Source organism: Melanotaenia boesemani, chromosome 21 (assembly GCF_017639745.1).
Source record: "Melanotaenia boesemani isolate fMelBoe1 chromosome 21, fMelBoe1.pri, whole genome shotgun sequence".
Classification (NCBI taxonomy): Eukaryota; Metazoa; Chordata; class Actinopteri; order Atheriniformes; family Melanotaeniidae; genus Melanotaenia; species Melanotaenia boesemani.
The window spans coordinates 13702464-13718664 of NC_055702.1; the positions used below are offsets into that span (position 1 = coordinate 13702464).

Here is a 16201-nt window from a genome sequence, read left to right on the forward strand (position 1 = left end):
TCTGTTAAAATCATGAAAAATGTTTATAATTAAGTATCCCTATCTCAGTCTGAAACAGAGAACGCTGGCTTTTCATCCAACAGTGGAATAAAAGGGGCTTTGTCAGCAATTAGTGTCACTAATTACTGAGATGACAGTTGCTGGGGGCCTTGCAACCTTTATACAGCTCTGTACCGTAAAATGTTGTCTTGAAAACTAAAGCTGAACCCCTTTTACAGTCACGCCATGTTTCCTGATCCAACCATGAGTCCGACGTCTTCTCGTACGTATGCTTCTTTACGCAAATAGTCATCACAATATTACTTTTAAATAAAATGCACTTACTGTATATATCACCGCGTCATTGAGACTATGTAAAATACTAACTTTCAACAAAGTTCGGAATCTTCTGTTAAACTGTGGACGCTTTAACGAATAAGTTCAACGCTGAAGATGCTCTTCTGACAGGTGTCATGCCATAACACCAGAGTTATGGCAATAGGTGTAGCAGCACTATTCAAAAACAACGTTTCGGTGTATAGTGAAGTGATCAGGCTGGTGACAGCAAGCAGACGACCAACATACTGTTTAAATATACTCAAGATAAATATACACTTCGGTTTATTTAACGTTAATACAACCTGTGCTGACTTTAGCTCGCTAGCTCTTTCGTTAGCTTGGGCACTGCATTAGGAGATAGCACTGGGAATACTCAAAAACCAAGCCTAAATCACAGGACAAACCTGCGATTTAAAAATAAATGACATTCGTAGTTAATACTGATTCTAAACTCATCTGCATATTGACATACTGTAACATTTAAAAGGGCCACTGGAATATTTTAGTCAGGCTAAGCTAACGATGATCATAAAGGCGTTAGCTTCAATGATACAATCCGATCACATTTTAGCTAAGGTTGCTAGCGCTAGCATATAACATAAAGCACATTAAACATATTCATCGTTTTACCCACCAAATGCCACAAATCCATGGTGTGTTTCTTTCAGAAGAATCTAGGAAAAGACTGAACTTGAAGCACCCTGTTTAACCAGCTGATCACCCAACAAGTCACTCTGATATGACACATCAACAAATATGGCCACTGTAGCAGAAAAGATGGGGCGATATAAACCAATGACAGCCCAGTGATAAATGACGTTGATCATACGTTTACACGCGACAGGTACGCCCACAATTCCCCCTTTTATCATTCCCAAAAATTTGCCTCTGTATACGGCACATGTGTTAAACCAGATATGTTTACTTCCCTGTAACCAATATAAAATTTGGTTTCACTGACACACCATCACACCATTACTAAATTGGATAGTTCTGAAAACAGAAGCTTTTTCATGTACTACGGATTCAAAATCATGTATATATATATATATATATTTATATATATATATATATATAATCATGTTCTAGGCATCCTCTGAAAATATTACTTTTTTTCCCTGTTATATATATATATATATATATATATATGTCTGTGTGTGTGTGTGTGTGTGTGTTACATAGTGTTAGCTGCGGGTTAGTTCAGGCTTTAGGTAAGTTAATAATAATGAATACTCGCCATCTACAGGCGAGATGCTGTTACTGCGCTCCTTGAGAGGGGGTTCTTTTCACGGCAGGGGTGCTTTTTTTGACATGACATCTAACTTTGGCTCAGTGGAGACGCGTTCTCTGGTGTGACGCTTCACCATTCGGCGATCTAGAGAAAGAGTCTGGGTATGGTGGTTGCCAGGAGAACGGTACTTGTCTAACTACGTTGTGTCATTGGACAATTCTTTACTCCCAACTTTGTAGGCATTTTTTGTTATATTGGCTGTTTCAACATGACTGTGCACCAGTGCACAAAGCGAGGTCCATAAAAGACATGGATGAGCGAGTTTGGTGTGGATGAATTGACTGACTGGCAGAGTCCTGACCTTATCCCGATGGAACATCCTTGGGATGAATTTGAGCGGAAGCTGAGAGCCAGACCTTCTCGTCCAACATCAGCGCCTGATCTCACAAATGCGCTTCTGGAGTTCTGGTCAAGAATTCCTTTAAAGACATTTAACACACACTCCTAAACCTTGTGGAAAGCCTTCCCAGAAAAGTTTAAGCTGTTGTAGCTGCAAATGTGGGCCAACGACATATTTAACTCATTTGAATACGAATAGGATGTCTATTAAGTTCATATGACAATCAAGCTGTGGAGCCAATACTTTTAGCAATATATCCATCTATTATTTGTACCGCTTTCTCCAGTGAAGGGTCGCGGGGAAGCTGGAGCCTAACCCAGCCTTGCACTCAACTTTTTATTGGTGTGCTTTGATGCAGCACTTTGAGAGCATCTTTTGCAACTACCTATTGAGGGTTTCCCTTCTTGTGGAGGGTGTTATTTATGGTTTTCTGCACAACTGTCAGGTCAGCAATTTTCCCCATGATTGTGAATTATACTGAACTAGACAGAGTCCATTTATTTGCTCAGGAGTCCTTCGCAGGTGTTTTGGATTAATTAGCTGATCAGAGTGTGCCACTTAGAGGCTACAACACTAAACCTAGAGGCTGAACATTTTCACCAAATTTATTTTGATTTGTGAGTTTTCATAAGCTGTAAGCCATTCATTCATTCTTTGTACAGCTTAGTCCATTACGGGTCGCGGGTATGGTGGAGCCTATCCCAGCATTTTTAGCAGGTGAGAGGCAGGGTACACCCTGGACCAGTCCATTGCAGGCCAACATAGAGAGACAAACAACCATCCACACTCCCACTCTAGGGAGAATTTAGAGCGATCAATTAACCTAGCAGGTTAACTTCTGGCAATATAGTAAGTGTATATATATATATATATATATATATATATATATATATATATATATATATATATATATATATATATATATATGAAGAAATTTAATTTTAGAGAAAAAAACTCAAATAATCAAAACGCAATAAGAAGGATCTGACTCTTTCCACGAGTTACGTCAGGGGAATTATCTGACCCTAACCTGAAGTTGGTGCTACTGCGCAGGTGCAGCCATTTTCTCTCCACAATCAGCACGTGCGCTCAGGTACGACACTGACTGTGCTAATTTAAACTACAGTAAATACATATATCATTGATAGTATATCAAAGATTTCTTCGTATTTTTAAATAAACTTTAGCATTGGTATTGCTTTTGTGTAGCTAAGAGCCTTTTTATCGTGACTTGTCGTCAATAAGTAATTGTTAACGTTTCGCCTTCGAAAGCTAGCTAAAAATGTAGACATGTTGAGAAAGGCTAAAGCGAAAATATACACATCTTAAGCTCGCATTGTTCGTTAACTTGTATTTTTCTGACTTATTTTTTTTAGCGACAGTTACCGACGTGAAGATGGTATTTTCACCAAGCACGACTCAACCCATCCGACCCCTGAGGAAACCTTCATCTGGCCCCATGGCCCCTTCCTTGGCATTGCCTTCAAAATTCGCCACCGTGCCAAGTTCTAGGTCTGCACCAGCCGCGCCAGGCGCCACTGTGGACGGTAATCGGTCGAACTTGATTATGTACACTACTTGTTTGATTAATGTTAGCGGTTAATTTGAACCGAATTAAAATTAAACTACATATTTTGTATTTGTTGCAGGTCCAATAACCACTCCAGTCGTCAGGAATAAAACAACAGTATTTAACAAACATGCACGTTATTGTCTTAGTTATTATTATGTATTAGAATTAAATTACTGTCTTAATGTACTTTTCTGCCTTCGTAGTTAATGGGATTAGTCCCACCAGCACTTACTGTGTACTTCTGCAACTACTGTGGTCAACAAGGTAAGGCTACAGTTCAAATCCTAGATCAAGTCTCAATAAGGAGTACTTTGAAGTGGTCATATTTGGCCATAGGTGGCAACAGGCTTCACATGTGACTAATATTTGGGTATACTTAGTATTTTTTATTTTCTATTGTTGTATATTTATCTGGAGGTAAATTACTTTGGTAGTTTGCAACACTTTTTAGCACTGCTGGTTTTGTGTATGGATGAGTATTCTAGGACATCTCAATTGTGTTGTTCATTAACAGGGAATTTTCGGTGCAAGCGCTGCAAGAAGATGCCTTATTGTTCTGTGGTTTGTCAAGCAGAAGATTGGAAGGCTCACAGACATGCTTGCAAGCCTGTTGAACCAGAGCCTGCTGCACAGTAAGTGCAGTTAATCCAAAGTCCCAGTAATTGGGTGCACATCAGTTGCATAGCGCACACAGATGCACACTGTTTAAGTAGAGTCTGCCAGCCATTCAAACATGTATCAGCCAGTTCTTCCGTACCATGTTCCATTTAGATTTAGTGGCACAAACTGTACATATACCCTGCTTAATCAAACACACCAGGGTTGTTTGGATGCAAAATTGTAGGATAGGGATTAATGATGTAATTGAGTCTTCTAAATATGATTTCAAGTTACACTGTTCAGATCATGTTTGTGCTTGTGTATCTTAACAATTAATGACATAATAAAACTTGATTGCTTGGAGAGTTTTTAAGGCAACGACTTATTGTACATGCAAATGCATTTTCCTGCATTTAAGAGAAATTTCTCCCTGGCTGCTATTCATTCATTTTTGCTGGCTCATTCACCAGCAAGGGGAGAATATGCAGACTGACTTTAGCCATTACCTTTTATTTTAATTAAGACACACTGTCCAATAAATACTGAGGTTTTTTTTTTTTGTTTTTTTTTTTTTGTGGTTGTGTCCCCAAAAATCTAAAGAGAAGATGTAAGTCAAACTATAGGTTCCCCAGTTATTGGAAACAAAGACCCCCTGGCAGAGATGAAGGTAATTTTGATGCTTAAATATTGGGAAAAGTTTAATTTTTTTCCTGTATGATTTTAACTAATGCTGTTTAAAAATGTTCTTTACCTGTACGCTATGTATTGAAGGATAGTGATTCATCCAGCCCTCGGAAGGTTTATATGAATGACTTGTGTATGTCTAAAACTATCATGGGAACAGATATCCAGGTATGTTATACCCTATTTATTTAATTGATCAAATTAAACAAGTCCAGGATATTAGATGCCCAAACACAGTATCTGTTGTGTTTTCAGGCATCTGTTGTAGAGTTCTACAGCCCTAGCAGATTTTTCCTCCTTCCTCAAAACCCTGAGTTGCTGGAGACTTTACAGATGATCAGTACACAGCTTCAGAAAACTTCCTGTGTCCCCTCAGTGACACCTTATGTACCTTGTGTTGGCGAGGTTTGCGCAGTTCAGTTTTCTTGTGATATGGTGAGCATAGACGTTAATAATGAGAAGAGACAGATGTCTTGCCGCATGCAGGGATTCAGTCCTTGATTGACTTGGTTTCCAATTATTTTTTCTAATGTCTAGAACTGGTATCGAGGATTTGTCCAGACTGTGGCTGCTGACCAGCAGATGGCTAATATCCTTTACATTGACTTTGGCAATGAAGAAAATGTACCAGTGGACAGGATCAGACCACTGCCGGCTAATATCCACCCATTTTCCCCATGTGTGAGTTTTTTTTGCATTAATATGAAAAGCAGACATTTAACTGCCAAGGTTGAAACTTTAAAAAAGCATTAATCTGCTGCTCAGCAGGTAACCTGTCGGTAGTGTGTAACAGCTGGCATTTATATTAGCACATGCATTTTTTACTTTCAGATAATGGAGTGCCGGATTGCTGACATGGTGCCGGTGGTTGGCAATTGGTCTGGCGAGTGCTGTATTGCAGTGAGACAGCTGTTGGCTGGCAAGACTGTGACCGTTAAGCTGGTGGCAATGCAGGAAAATAGTCACGTCCATCTTGTGGATATCCTACTTTCAGTTGGTGGTAAATATGGAGCTGAATGAGCTTAGAAGAAATATGAGGATGTCTATGCCACAGATTCCCAGAAGCTTAACTCTAACATGCAGCTTCCTTGTGTCATTTAGGAAAGTACCTGAGTACATTTCTCCTTGAGCAAGAATATGCAGTGAAGGAAACTGCCAACTTGGCACCAACTGAGAAAGATATAAGTAAGCTCATTTTATACACAAGCCTAAAGAACTGATAATAGGATGTGGAGTAGTGAGGCAACTTTAAATTTCTATCCCTTTTCAATGAGTTACAATAAACATTAACTTTTTTTTGTTTCTGGGGTGAATGGATAGAAAGAAATGGTGATTTGCTAATGTCAACATCTTAAATCGCGATTTTGATTTGAAAAACTATTAATCTTTCAGCACTTTTAGTTACTAAGTCAGTTGCTAAGTAACTGGGAAGTAACTCGTTAGATTAGTTTAGCATGACTGAGCACCCTTTTACATTTTTTTGTGCATGTTGGTTGTTTGATTAGTAAAGATTATACCAAATCTGTATTACCTGTTCTGTTTTATATTCTAAAACTTTGCCAGCTAATAACTGTAATGATAGAAGCAGTATCATGTTTACTGTGATTTATTTAAGATTATCTTTTAATGTAAACATTAAATCAGTGTTTTACAGCTTATACATACTCCAAGTTGTAGGGATTTTTATTTATGACTTCCTGGAAAGATGGTGACTAGTTGGCATTCTAGCATCTCCTTCACCAAACCAGTGAAGACAATGCAAGTTTCTCCTGCCATATTAACTGATTGAGCTACACATGAACTGACATGTGCAGGACTGGCTTCTTGCTGAGGAGTGGAAGGGACACAAACTGTCTGGGATTTTCTCTCCAATAGAAAACTTGGAAATTTGATTTACAAAATGTGACATTTATGTTTTTAAAGTGCAACAATATCATATATTGTGCATAAAAATTTGTTGTTCTGGAGTCTTTGACATGAAGAGTTGCTTCCTCTCAGGTGCCATGATGAATGCATCATTGAAAAACTTCAGGTGTCTCTCTGATGGGAAAGATGACAATACCTGGGCTCAGCCTCCTGAGCCAATAACACAGGCAGTAGGTGATCAGTTGTCTGTTTTGGTCACTCACTTCCAGTCACCCAACCAATTCATTGTGCAGAAAGTAGAGAATGCTGGTGAGTAGCATTTGGTCTTAGCAATGCAACCTAAACATCTCAACTCCAAAATGCATGTTTAATGGTGGTTTGCAGGGGTCATCCAGGATTTGCAGGTAAAGCTGAGGGAACACTGCTCCAAAGTTGCCGCTCCACAGAACTTCAGACCAGCTCCTGGTACAGTCTGTTGTGCCCAGTTCTCAGGTACATTGCTTCTCTGCTCTGACCGTATATATCCACACAGACTTCACTGACAACATAAGACTTTGTTTATACCAGCCAATGAAGAAACATTGTCAGTTTTTATTTAATTAAATTAATACATGACTTTGCATACCAAAGCCTCAATTGAGCAGAACTTTCTATTTGCTGTAATCCTTAATGCTTTTCCAAAAGACCAATTCAGATATTAAAGTAAAAATTAGAGTATATTTGCAGTCTTAAGGTTCTCTCATATATTACAACAAAGAATGTTAAGTTTGTTTCCTCTAAACCTGCTTCATGAGTCTAACTTCTGACATGTTTTTCTTTCAGAGGACAAGCTGTGGTATAGAGCTGAAGTATTAGCTTATCCCTCAGAGAAACGAGTCTGTGTCGGCTACCTTGATTTTGGCAACTCTGAGGAGGTGGATTTAAGCCACCTACGACCTATCAGCGCCTCACTACTTGCCCTTCCAATGCAAGCTATACCTTGTGGCCTAGCAGGTAGTTTGTCAGATTATTGCAGTTTATAAGTTATTTAGAGGAGTACCTATTTTTATTGTGATTTATAGGTCAATTGCAAGCTCAAGTTTTTTCTTTTTATCACATTTTCCTTGCCACTGAGAATTTTAGAAGTGCTTTGTTCAAGAGACATGCAAAAATTAGATGTAATTTTGAAAGGCAAGGCAAATTTATTTCTATAGCACATTTCATGTACAAGACAATTCAAAGTGCTTTACATAAAACATTTCAGCAGGGTGCAGAAAGCAATACAAGTGCATTATTATTATTATTAATAATAATAATAATAATAATAATAATAATAATAATAAAAAAGATTAAAAAGGCATCAACACATAATCACAACAAAATAATAAATTACATTAAAATGATTAAAAGCAAGATAAGTTAAAAAGTTTCCATGCAGATTTCATGCATAGGCGCATGAGAAAAGAAATTTTTTAACCTGGATTTAAAAATGTCTACATTTGGTGAAAGTTTAATCTCCACTGGCAGTTTGTTCCACAGTTTTGTATATTTGAATCTTTCTCTCTCGTCTACATCTGTCTTTGGGTTTTTTGCCAGGGGTGCAGCCTGTTGGGGACGGGTGGTCGGAGGACTGCCTTTTGGCCTTGCAGCGACGAGTGTCGAACAGAATTCTGCGCATTGACATCCAGGGAGCATATGAAAGCAAAGCCTTGGTGACTATGATCGATGAGGCCAGCGATCCTCAGGCCAACATAGGCGAGTTGTTGATCTCTGCAGGCTATGCTGCTCCTACTCCTGCTACTACCAGTGTTGATCAGCAGACCGTTGAAGGAGGCCCTACTGGAGAACCTCACGGTAGGCAATGTCTGGTTTCAGGCTGTGCACACTTAGTTTCTGGCTCATTCTTTACAGATGTGATATGCTATCTTTAGAATTTATTTAGAACTGAAAACATAAATAGTCACATTAGATTGCTTTGAGACGGGTCTTAAACAATGACTGCTTAGCCCATCGGCATTTGACTGGATGCTTTGGTCCTTTTTTACATGTAACAAATTTAGCTTCCATAGTCAGAGTTCAGAGCGTGTTTCAGCTGCTGCTTCTGACTAAATTTTATAACTTTGTTTACAAGCACACCGATAATGTATGTATGGAATTACTTTAATTCATTTATGTGATTCTTTGCTTTGTGTTAAAATGTACTTATCAGTGTCTCTCCCTGAATGTGCACCTCTGGTTTGGTCTACTACTGAGCTTCCCCGTGATGGCCAGAGAGTGGCGCTACTTGTCAGTAACATGGAGAGTCCTGGGAAATTTCACTGCTGCATCAACAATCCCACAGGTATTGCTGCTTCAACCTAGACTGCCATCATTCTTATTTTTTGGCCAAAAAACTGCTCAAGGATTTTGTTTAGCTGCTTTTGTGTTTTCATAAACACAATGAAACTGATAATTGTCTTTACATTGCAGCTCATCAGTGATATGCTATATTCACTTTTCTCATGTTTTATTAAAATATAGTTTTGCACCATGTAAAGAGGTGGGAAGAAGGTTTTTATAGATTAGTGACAGATATGTGAGAGTTTCTTGTACCACTTAAACTGTGTGTTTCTCAGACCATCAGAGGCTAATGGAGCTGGGAGCTCAGTTAAAGGAACACTGTGAGGCCGACACCTCACCTTTCATCCCTAAAGTGGGAGAGCCCTGCTGTGCCATGTTTCCTGGTGAGACCATCCGTTAAAACCTGATGCCAAGAGATTTAAATCTTTACAATGTTAGATGGTAACTGGACTGAAAATATTATGGAGAGCCACAATACTGCTGTTGTGATTCTTATCTGTAAAGTAAACGTACTGTACTTTTAAGTGTTTGATCTGATTTTGAATTCAGTATAATTTTCCCAGTGTTTGGGTTATTTTGTTGGTAATGTGGTGTTCTCTCCCCCAGGTGGTTGTTCATGGTATCGGGTTATGGTAAAGGAACTATCTGACGATGGGGCAACAGTAAACTTTGTTGACTATGGTTACAACACAACAGTGGAAAAGAGCAAGCTTCATTCTATTACTCCCAAACTCCTGAAACTCCCTTTTCAAGCAGTTCCCTGCTGGCTTACAGGTAGATAACTGTCAGCTGAATTACCAAAAGACTATTTCATAGTTATCACAGACAAGTAATAATAACATTTTTTTTCTCTCTGAATTGAGTTATTTCTGACACTTCCTAGACTGGATCAAGTAGAAATGCAGTGTAACATGAACACTTTGCATTTCTCAGGAGTTAAACTCATAAACATTTTAGCTGGGGGCTGCATGGCTCAGCAAGGTAGAGCGGTCGTCTCGTAACCAGAGGGTTGCCGGTTCGATCCTCTGCCAAGTCGGGTTCATGTCGAGGTGTCCTTGGGCAAGACACCGAACCCCTAATTGCTCCTGATGGGTCGTGGTCGAGCGCCTTGCATGGCAGCTTCCGCCATCAGTGTGTGAATGTGTGTGTGAGTGGGTGAATGTGATGTATAATGTAAAGCGCTTTGGGTATCATCCCAGGTACATTAAAGCGCTATATAAATACGGACCATTTACCATTTAGCTGTTACAACTTAAAATATTTTATCACAGCTTTTATGTGAAATTTTGCACAGTTTTAAGAAATATTTTATCTGAGCACAGGTTTAAAGAAAGTCATTAAGTTTCTAATATTGCACGTTTGGATTCAGGTGTGGAGCCACTAGGATCAGAGTGGAGCAGTGAAGCCCTGCTGTGGTTCCAAACGCTGGTGGATGGCGAGCCGCTGTCCGCTCTTGTCCTCTCCGTCACTGAGCAGGGTTATGGTGTAGAGCTGGAGAGCAGAGGACAAAAGGTGGCAGCCGCCCTGATTTCTGAGCAGCTTGCCAAAGTTCCTGGAGAGGCTTCCAATGAAACGTGTGCAAAGTCGGGCTCTGTTACCAAACAACAAAAGGGTGTGAAGGAAAATGGGCACGACCAGCTGCTTGTTGAAGCCCCTAATAAGATGGAAGTCAGTTCCGAAGAGACAATAAGTGAAGGGCAGACTGCAGTGCCATCAGACGGTCAGCTGGAATGTTATGTATTCAAGATAAAATGGTTGATATTCAAGGACAAATGTTCAAATACTGTAATCTATTTTTAGTCACATCTTTCCCAGTGGATTGGAAGACAGTGGAACTACCGCTCAACAAGACCTTTCAGCCTTGCATTGCAGCTGTTATTAGTCCTTCCCTCTTCTACTTGTTTGGTGTCACCCAGGGTGAGAACATTCAATTTCCACTTCTTTGTTTCTTTTTTTTTTTAAAGCAAAATTGAAAAGTTTTGAGGGATTTTTGTCCTTTTTTTGTCAAGTTGACCAGCAAAAGCTTCAGGAGGTGATGATGGATCTGGCTGCATACTGCAACAACAGCACTTCATCTGTGGGTGGAAAGTGCAGCCCTGCTCCTGGGGCTGCCTGTTGTGCCCAGTTCTCTGGTAAGAAAAACATTGAATTATTTATTAATTACACAGCTTCCTCACTCCCTAAATTGGATTAATTTTTGCAGATGTTGCTATCAAATTCTTGTAGCAACTCACAAGATAGAATTGACTAAATGAAAACTGGTAAATTAAACTTTAAAGCTTTAAAACTCAAAGTGGTTAGAAAATTGGCAAAACATTTCAATGTTAATTAAAAAAAATGCTGCTCCATCAGATCAGTTTCACATCACTTGAGTTTGAGAAAGTTTTAATAAAGTCAGCAGGGAAAAAGACCGGGAGTGCAGGTGTGATCATTCCTGCTTGTTAATGAGTACTAGAAAGATATGCTATGAGGACGAACAGCTGAGCTGTTCTGCCGACAGTCTGTCAGTATACATCTCTTCCACTCTCCCATCCGGTTTTAAGTTTTATCTCTGAATGTTTTTGAGACCCCACCTGCAGTTCTGCCCTTCCAAACCTAAGCTGGTAATTCCATGTCTGTGAGTAGATATAATTACACAGTTCGTGTGTGTTGTGCGTAGGAGCTTCTTTAAACACAGTATACAAGTGGGAGACTATGGTGTGACATACATTCCACAGCCAGCTAACAACAGGGTTCATTTTAACAGAGATTTCTGTGGTAGATGTTACAGCAGTTGTTGTAAATACCTATAGTCTTTGTTATCTCTGAAGGACTGATTCATGTTTTTACTGAGCTTACAGATAGTGGGTTATTCACATTTCTTTTTGCTTTTAAACATTTTTCCTGTACTTAATGTTTTTGTTTTCATTTACAGGGGTGAAGGGAATCTGGCACCATGCTGGAATTCTGGCATGTGTCAATTAGTGACGGGAGGGAAAAAAAAGCGCAGAATACATGCATGCAAGGAAAAAATTAATAAAATCGTAATTTCAGCCTTTGTCCAACTTGATAGAAGTCAAATCGGATGTGTTGATCAGTGATGGATTTTCTTCCTCCTGATGTCAGCTTGCATCTGTTGCTGGGGCATCCCAGTACAGAGCAGCTGCTGGATACTGATTATTTGACCCAGTTACTTTCATTACTATATTTATGAGTCTAGATCTAGACTGAACTGTTAATGTGCCAAACCATGCAGCCATACCGTATCTGATTACTTTACCAAGAAGAGCATTATAGAAAATGAGCATGATCTCAGGTTGGACCCCAAACAGCCTGAGTCTGTGTTAGAAACTGAGCCTTTCAGCCGGTCTGCATCACAGATAAATTACAGGGTATACTATACCCTGGGTATACTTGACATGGTGTACTATATTCACTATGTCAAGGACAACTTTGAAAACTTTATTTTTGGATATTAAAAGCTTTACATGTGTGAGGACCATATTGTAGTCTTTTTATATATATATATATATATATATATATATACACTGCTCACAAAAATTAAAGGAACACTTTTTTTATTGGGCCTGGCATGAAATCAGTTAAACCTGTCTGATAATTTTCTGGTTGGTTAAGCAGCTGAAGGCATCGTTAATCACTTTCAGCTGTATTGGTGTTCATGGAATTAACAACAGGTGCACCACAGTGGCAAAAATCAGAGAACCCTCAAAACAGGACTGGTTTTACATGTGGAGGTCATTTCAAGTTTCTCCCTCTTGATCTTTTTTGGCTGATTTTTCACTCGTGCTGGTTTTGGCTTGAGTAATCATCTCTACTGGCAGTATGAGGCGATTCCTTAACCCTACAGAAGTTGCACAGGTTGTCCAACTTCTCCAGGATGGCACATCCACACGTGCTGCAGCAAGAAGGTTTAATGTGTCTCCCAGCACAATCTCCAGAACATGGAGGAGATTTCAGGAGACTGGTGGTTATTCTCGGAGAGCTGGACAGGGCCGTAGAAGGTCCTCAAGTCATCAGCAAGACCGATACCTGCTCCTTTGTGCAAGGCGGAACAGGCTGAGCACTGCTCGTGCCCTACAGAATGACCTCCAGAGGGCCACTGGTGTGAATGTCTCTACCCAAACAATCAGGAACAGACTTCATGAAGGTGGCCTGAGGGCCCGACGTCCTGTAGTGGGCCCTGTGCTCACTGCCCAGCACCGTGGAGCTCGACTGGCATTTGCTGAAGAACACCAGAATTGGCAAGTCCGCCACTGGCGCCCTGTACTTTTCACAGACGAGAGCAGGTTCACCCTGAGCACCTGTGATAGACGTGAAAGAGTCTGGAGAAGACAAGGAGAACGTTATGCTGCCTGCAACGTCGTTCAACATGACAGGTTTGGTGGTGGGTCAGTGATAGTCTGGGGAGGCATATCCATGGAGGGACGCACAGACCTCTACTGCCTAGGAAATGGTTCTCTGACTGCCATAAGGTATCGAGATGAAATCCTTCAACCCATTGTCAGACCCTACGCTGGTGCAGTAGGTCCTGGTTTCCTCCTAATGCACGACAATGCCCGGCCTCATGTGGCAAGAGTATGCAGGCAGTACCTGGAGGATGAAGGAATTGAAACAATTGAATGGCCTTCACGATCCCCTGACTTAAACCCAATAGAACATGTGTGGGACATTATGTTTCGATCCATTAGGCGCCGCCAAGTTGCTCCTCAGACTGTACAACAGCTCAGGGATGCCCTCACACAGATCTGGGAGGAAATGCCACAAGACACCATCCGTCGTCTCATTAGGAGCATGCCGCGACGTTGTCAAGCATGCATACAAGCTCGTGGGGGCCACACAAGATACTGAAAAGCATTTTGAGTTGCAGAAATTAAGTTTTTGAAAAAATGGACTAGCCTGCCACATCTTCATTTCACTCTGATTTTAGGGTGTCTACACAATTGAGCCCTCTGTAGGCTGAAAACTTTTATTTCCATTAAAAGACTTGGCATCCTTTTGTTCCTAAGACATTGCCCTGTCGTTATTTGTATAGATATCCAACTTCATATTGAGATCTGATGTATCTAATGTGTTTCTTTAAAGTGCTCCTTTAATTTTTGTGAGCAGTGTATATATATATATATATATATATATATATATATATATATATATATATATATATATATATATATATATATATATATATATATATATATATATATATATATATATATATTGCTGTATCATTACCACAAATCTGGCTCTGCCAAAGGACAGCTCAGTGGTTTTAAATGTTTGGGTTTTTTTTAAATATCTTGCACAGTTTGAAATTGTGCACATTTTTGCTTGTAAGCAATTTATATAAAGTTTTTATATCCACATAGTTGTGGATTCAGCAGGACGTTATTGTGGAAGAGGTGTAATGTGTTCTGTGCAATAATGTGTTGAAATTTCAGATCAATTATAGCTGCGACCGTTAAGGAACACCTTTAAAAATGTTCAGGCTCAGGATTTTTTGACCATCACCCCTGCATTTAGTATTGTTTTCATCAACTGTATACAGCCTCTGCTGTCAAATTGTTTTTATAATTAAAGTAGGATGAAGCAAAATCATCAAACACCAAGCTAGTAGTGATATTTTTATGCATCTTAACACTCTGAAGTTAACATTAAAGTTGCTACCCCCTCCCTCCCTTTCCTTTCTCAGGTGACAATAACTGGTACCGTGCTGTTGTCCTGAGAGTTGGTGAGAATGAGTTGAGTGTCGTCTACGCAGACTATGGTAACAGTGAGATGGTACCTTTCTCTAAAGTCCTACCCATCCCCATGCACCTGTTGCAGCTCCCTTTTCAAATCACTCGCTGCACCCTCACAGGTAAGGAAATATTGCTCCTGAGTGTGTTTGTTTCATGTTTTCAGTTTTTTTTTTTATTCTGAGCTGCAGCATTTCTCTCAATTATACATCCCTCTGCCTTACTTCCCATATTTATAGGAATAGAGCACTTTCCTGCAGAATGGCCAACAGAAGTACAGCAGATGTTTGGGACTGAAGTGGTGAATGGTGTCCTTGCCACCGTTAAAGCATTTGATGGCTCTGCTAATGTGCTCTCCCTCACTTTGCCTGCTGAGAGGGGTGGGGGACACCTCACTACCATGATCTTAGATGCATTAAATGTCCACAGCAACCCTGACACCATGACCAGGACAGACAAACCTGACGACATGCTCATTAGCTCTGCTGCTGAACCTGGCCTCCCTCAGCCGAAGCCAATACCCGAATTCCAAAATGACCTTGAAACCATGACTGTGACGGTTAACACCATGGGGCCAAACAAAACTGCAGAACCAACAACCCAGAGGCCTCAGCAGACGATCAGTACATCTGCAGCAACAGCTAATGGTTTGTTTAATCAGTAGTGCACTTTCATTTAGGAAATCATATGTTTACTATTATTTTGTTTTTATAATTAAAGTAGGATGAAGCAAAATCAAACACCAAGCTACTACTTGGTGAAATATTTCTATGCATCTTAACGCTCTGAAGTGGCGACAACAAAGTGTGTTATATGTTGCCAGTTACCTGGGAACGACAGTCTTTGCCTGGATATCACATGGGATAAAGAAAGTTGTGACCAAAATCAATGGTTTTCTTTTTCAGAAGATCCAGTGAAGGTTGTCGATCAGATGGAGCCCCCATGCCAAGATAATACAAATGATAATGGTATGTATTCTTTAAAACAACCTGATCCTTGGCATGAACATGTTTAAATGTTGTTTTTCTTGAGGTTTTGCCGTATGTGGATGAGTGATTTCATAATTTGATTCTATCTAAATCTCAGATCCTCAGACCTCAAGCTGCTGCTGTCAGAGCCTTAAGACAAAGGTCAGGGCCTCTTTTAGTTCTTTAAGTAAATTAAGTGTAATAAAATACTGGTGTTTAATATGTAGATTTGTAGTATGTAATGCAGAAAAATGTTTTGTATTGTAACTGTGTGTTTCTCTGCTTGCCATCCTCAGATTGACAATGTGGAACAGATGATGCAGCTGCAGCTGGAGCTCATCAAGAAGCTGGTTGGAGAGAATAAATAAAGATTCTGTACATGTCTTCATTGTTCAACTGGATACCCACTGCATTCCAGTTTCTTTTTGGTTTTAAAATTTGGGTTTGAGCTTTAATATTTGTGTTTGGTCCCTTCTGTTGACATTTGTTCCTGGTTCATTCCTAAGCCTG

The 16201-nt window shown here is 39.8% G+C and overlaps 2 protein-coding genes across 4 annotated transcripts in view; one reads left to right on the top strand and one right to left on the bottom strand.

The window, feature by feature from the left end:
* Window positions 1–1073, bottom strand: part of ccdc186 (coiled-coil domain-containing protein 186) — a 41025-nt gene extending 39952 nt beyond the window's left edge. For all 3 annotated transcript variants that reach the window (XR_006008968.1, XM_041974521.1, XM_041974520.1), the window contains exon 1: window positions 953–1073. The gene's annotated coding sequence lies outside the window, so the exon portion shown is untranslated. The remainder of the gene's footprint in view (window positions 1–952) is intronic.
* On the top strand, window positions 229–16143 carry tdrd1 (tudor domain containing 1). Its single transcript, XM_041974532.1, has 26 exons — window positions 229–262; window positions 3326–3496; window positions 3599–3633; window positions 3726–3786; window positions 4037–4154; window positions 4726–4789; window positions 4894–4974; window positions 5062–5241; window positions 5344–5487; window positions 5638–5806; window positions 5908–5991; window positions 6805–6981; window positions 7057–7164; window positions 7495–7665; window positions 8248–8505; window positions 8861–8992; window positions 9267–9374; window positions 9598–9765; window positions 10361–10711; window positions 10792–10908; window positions 11001–11123; window positions 14678–14845; window positions 14963–15370; window positions 15629–15691; window positions 15810–15853; window positions 15988–16143. Exons 1-26 carry the CDS (start codon window positions 244–246, stop codon window positions 16057–16059), a joined length of 3594 nt encoding a protein of 1197 aa, XP_041830466.1. The 5' UTR covers window positions 229–243; the 3' UTR covers window positions 16060–16143.
* The last annotated feature ends 58 nt before the right edge of the window (window positions 16144–16201 follow it).

Excerpts from the sequence above, each read along its gene's own strand:
- tdrd1 (XM_041974532.1), top strand. Across the intron at positions 4,975-5,061 it reads TCATGGGAACAGATATCCAG|GCATCTGTTGTAGAGTTCTA; the intron begins GTATGTTATACC and ends TTGTGTTTTCAG. Across the intron at positions 14,846-14,962 it reads CACTCGCTGCACCCTCACAG|GAATAGAGCACTTTCCTGCA; the intron begins GTAAGGAAATAT and ends CCATATTTATAG.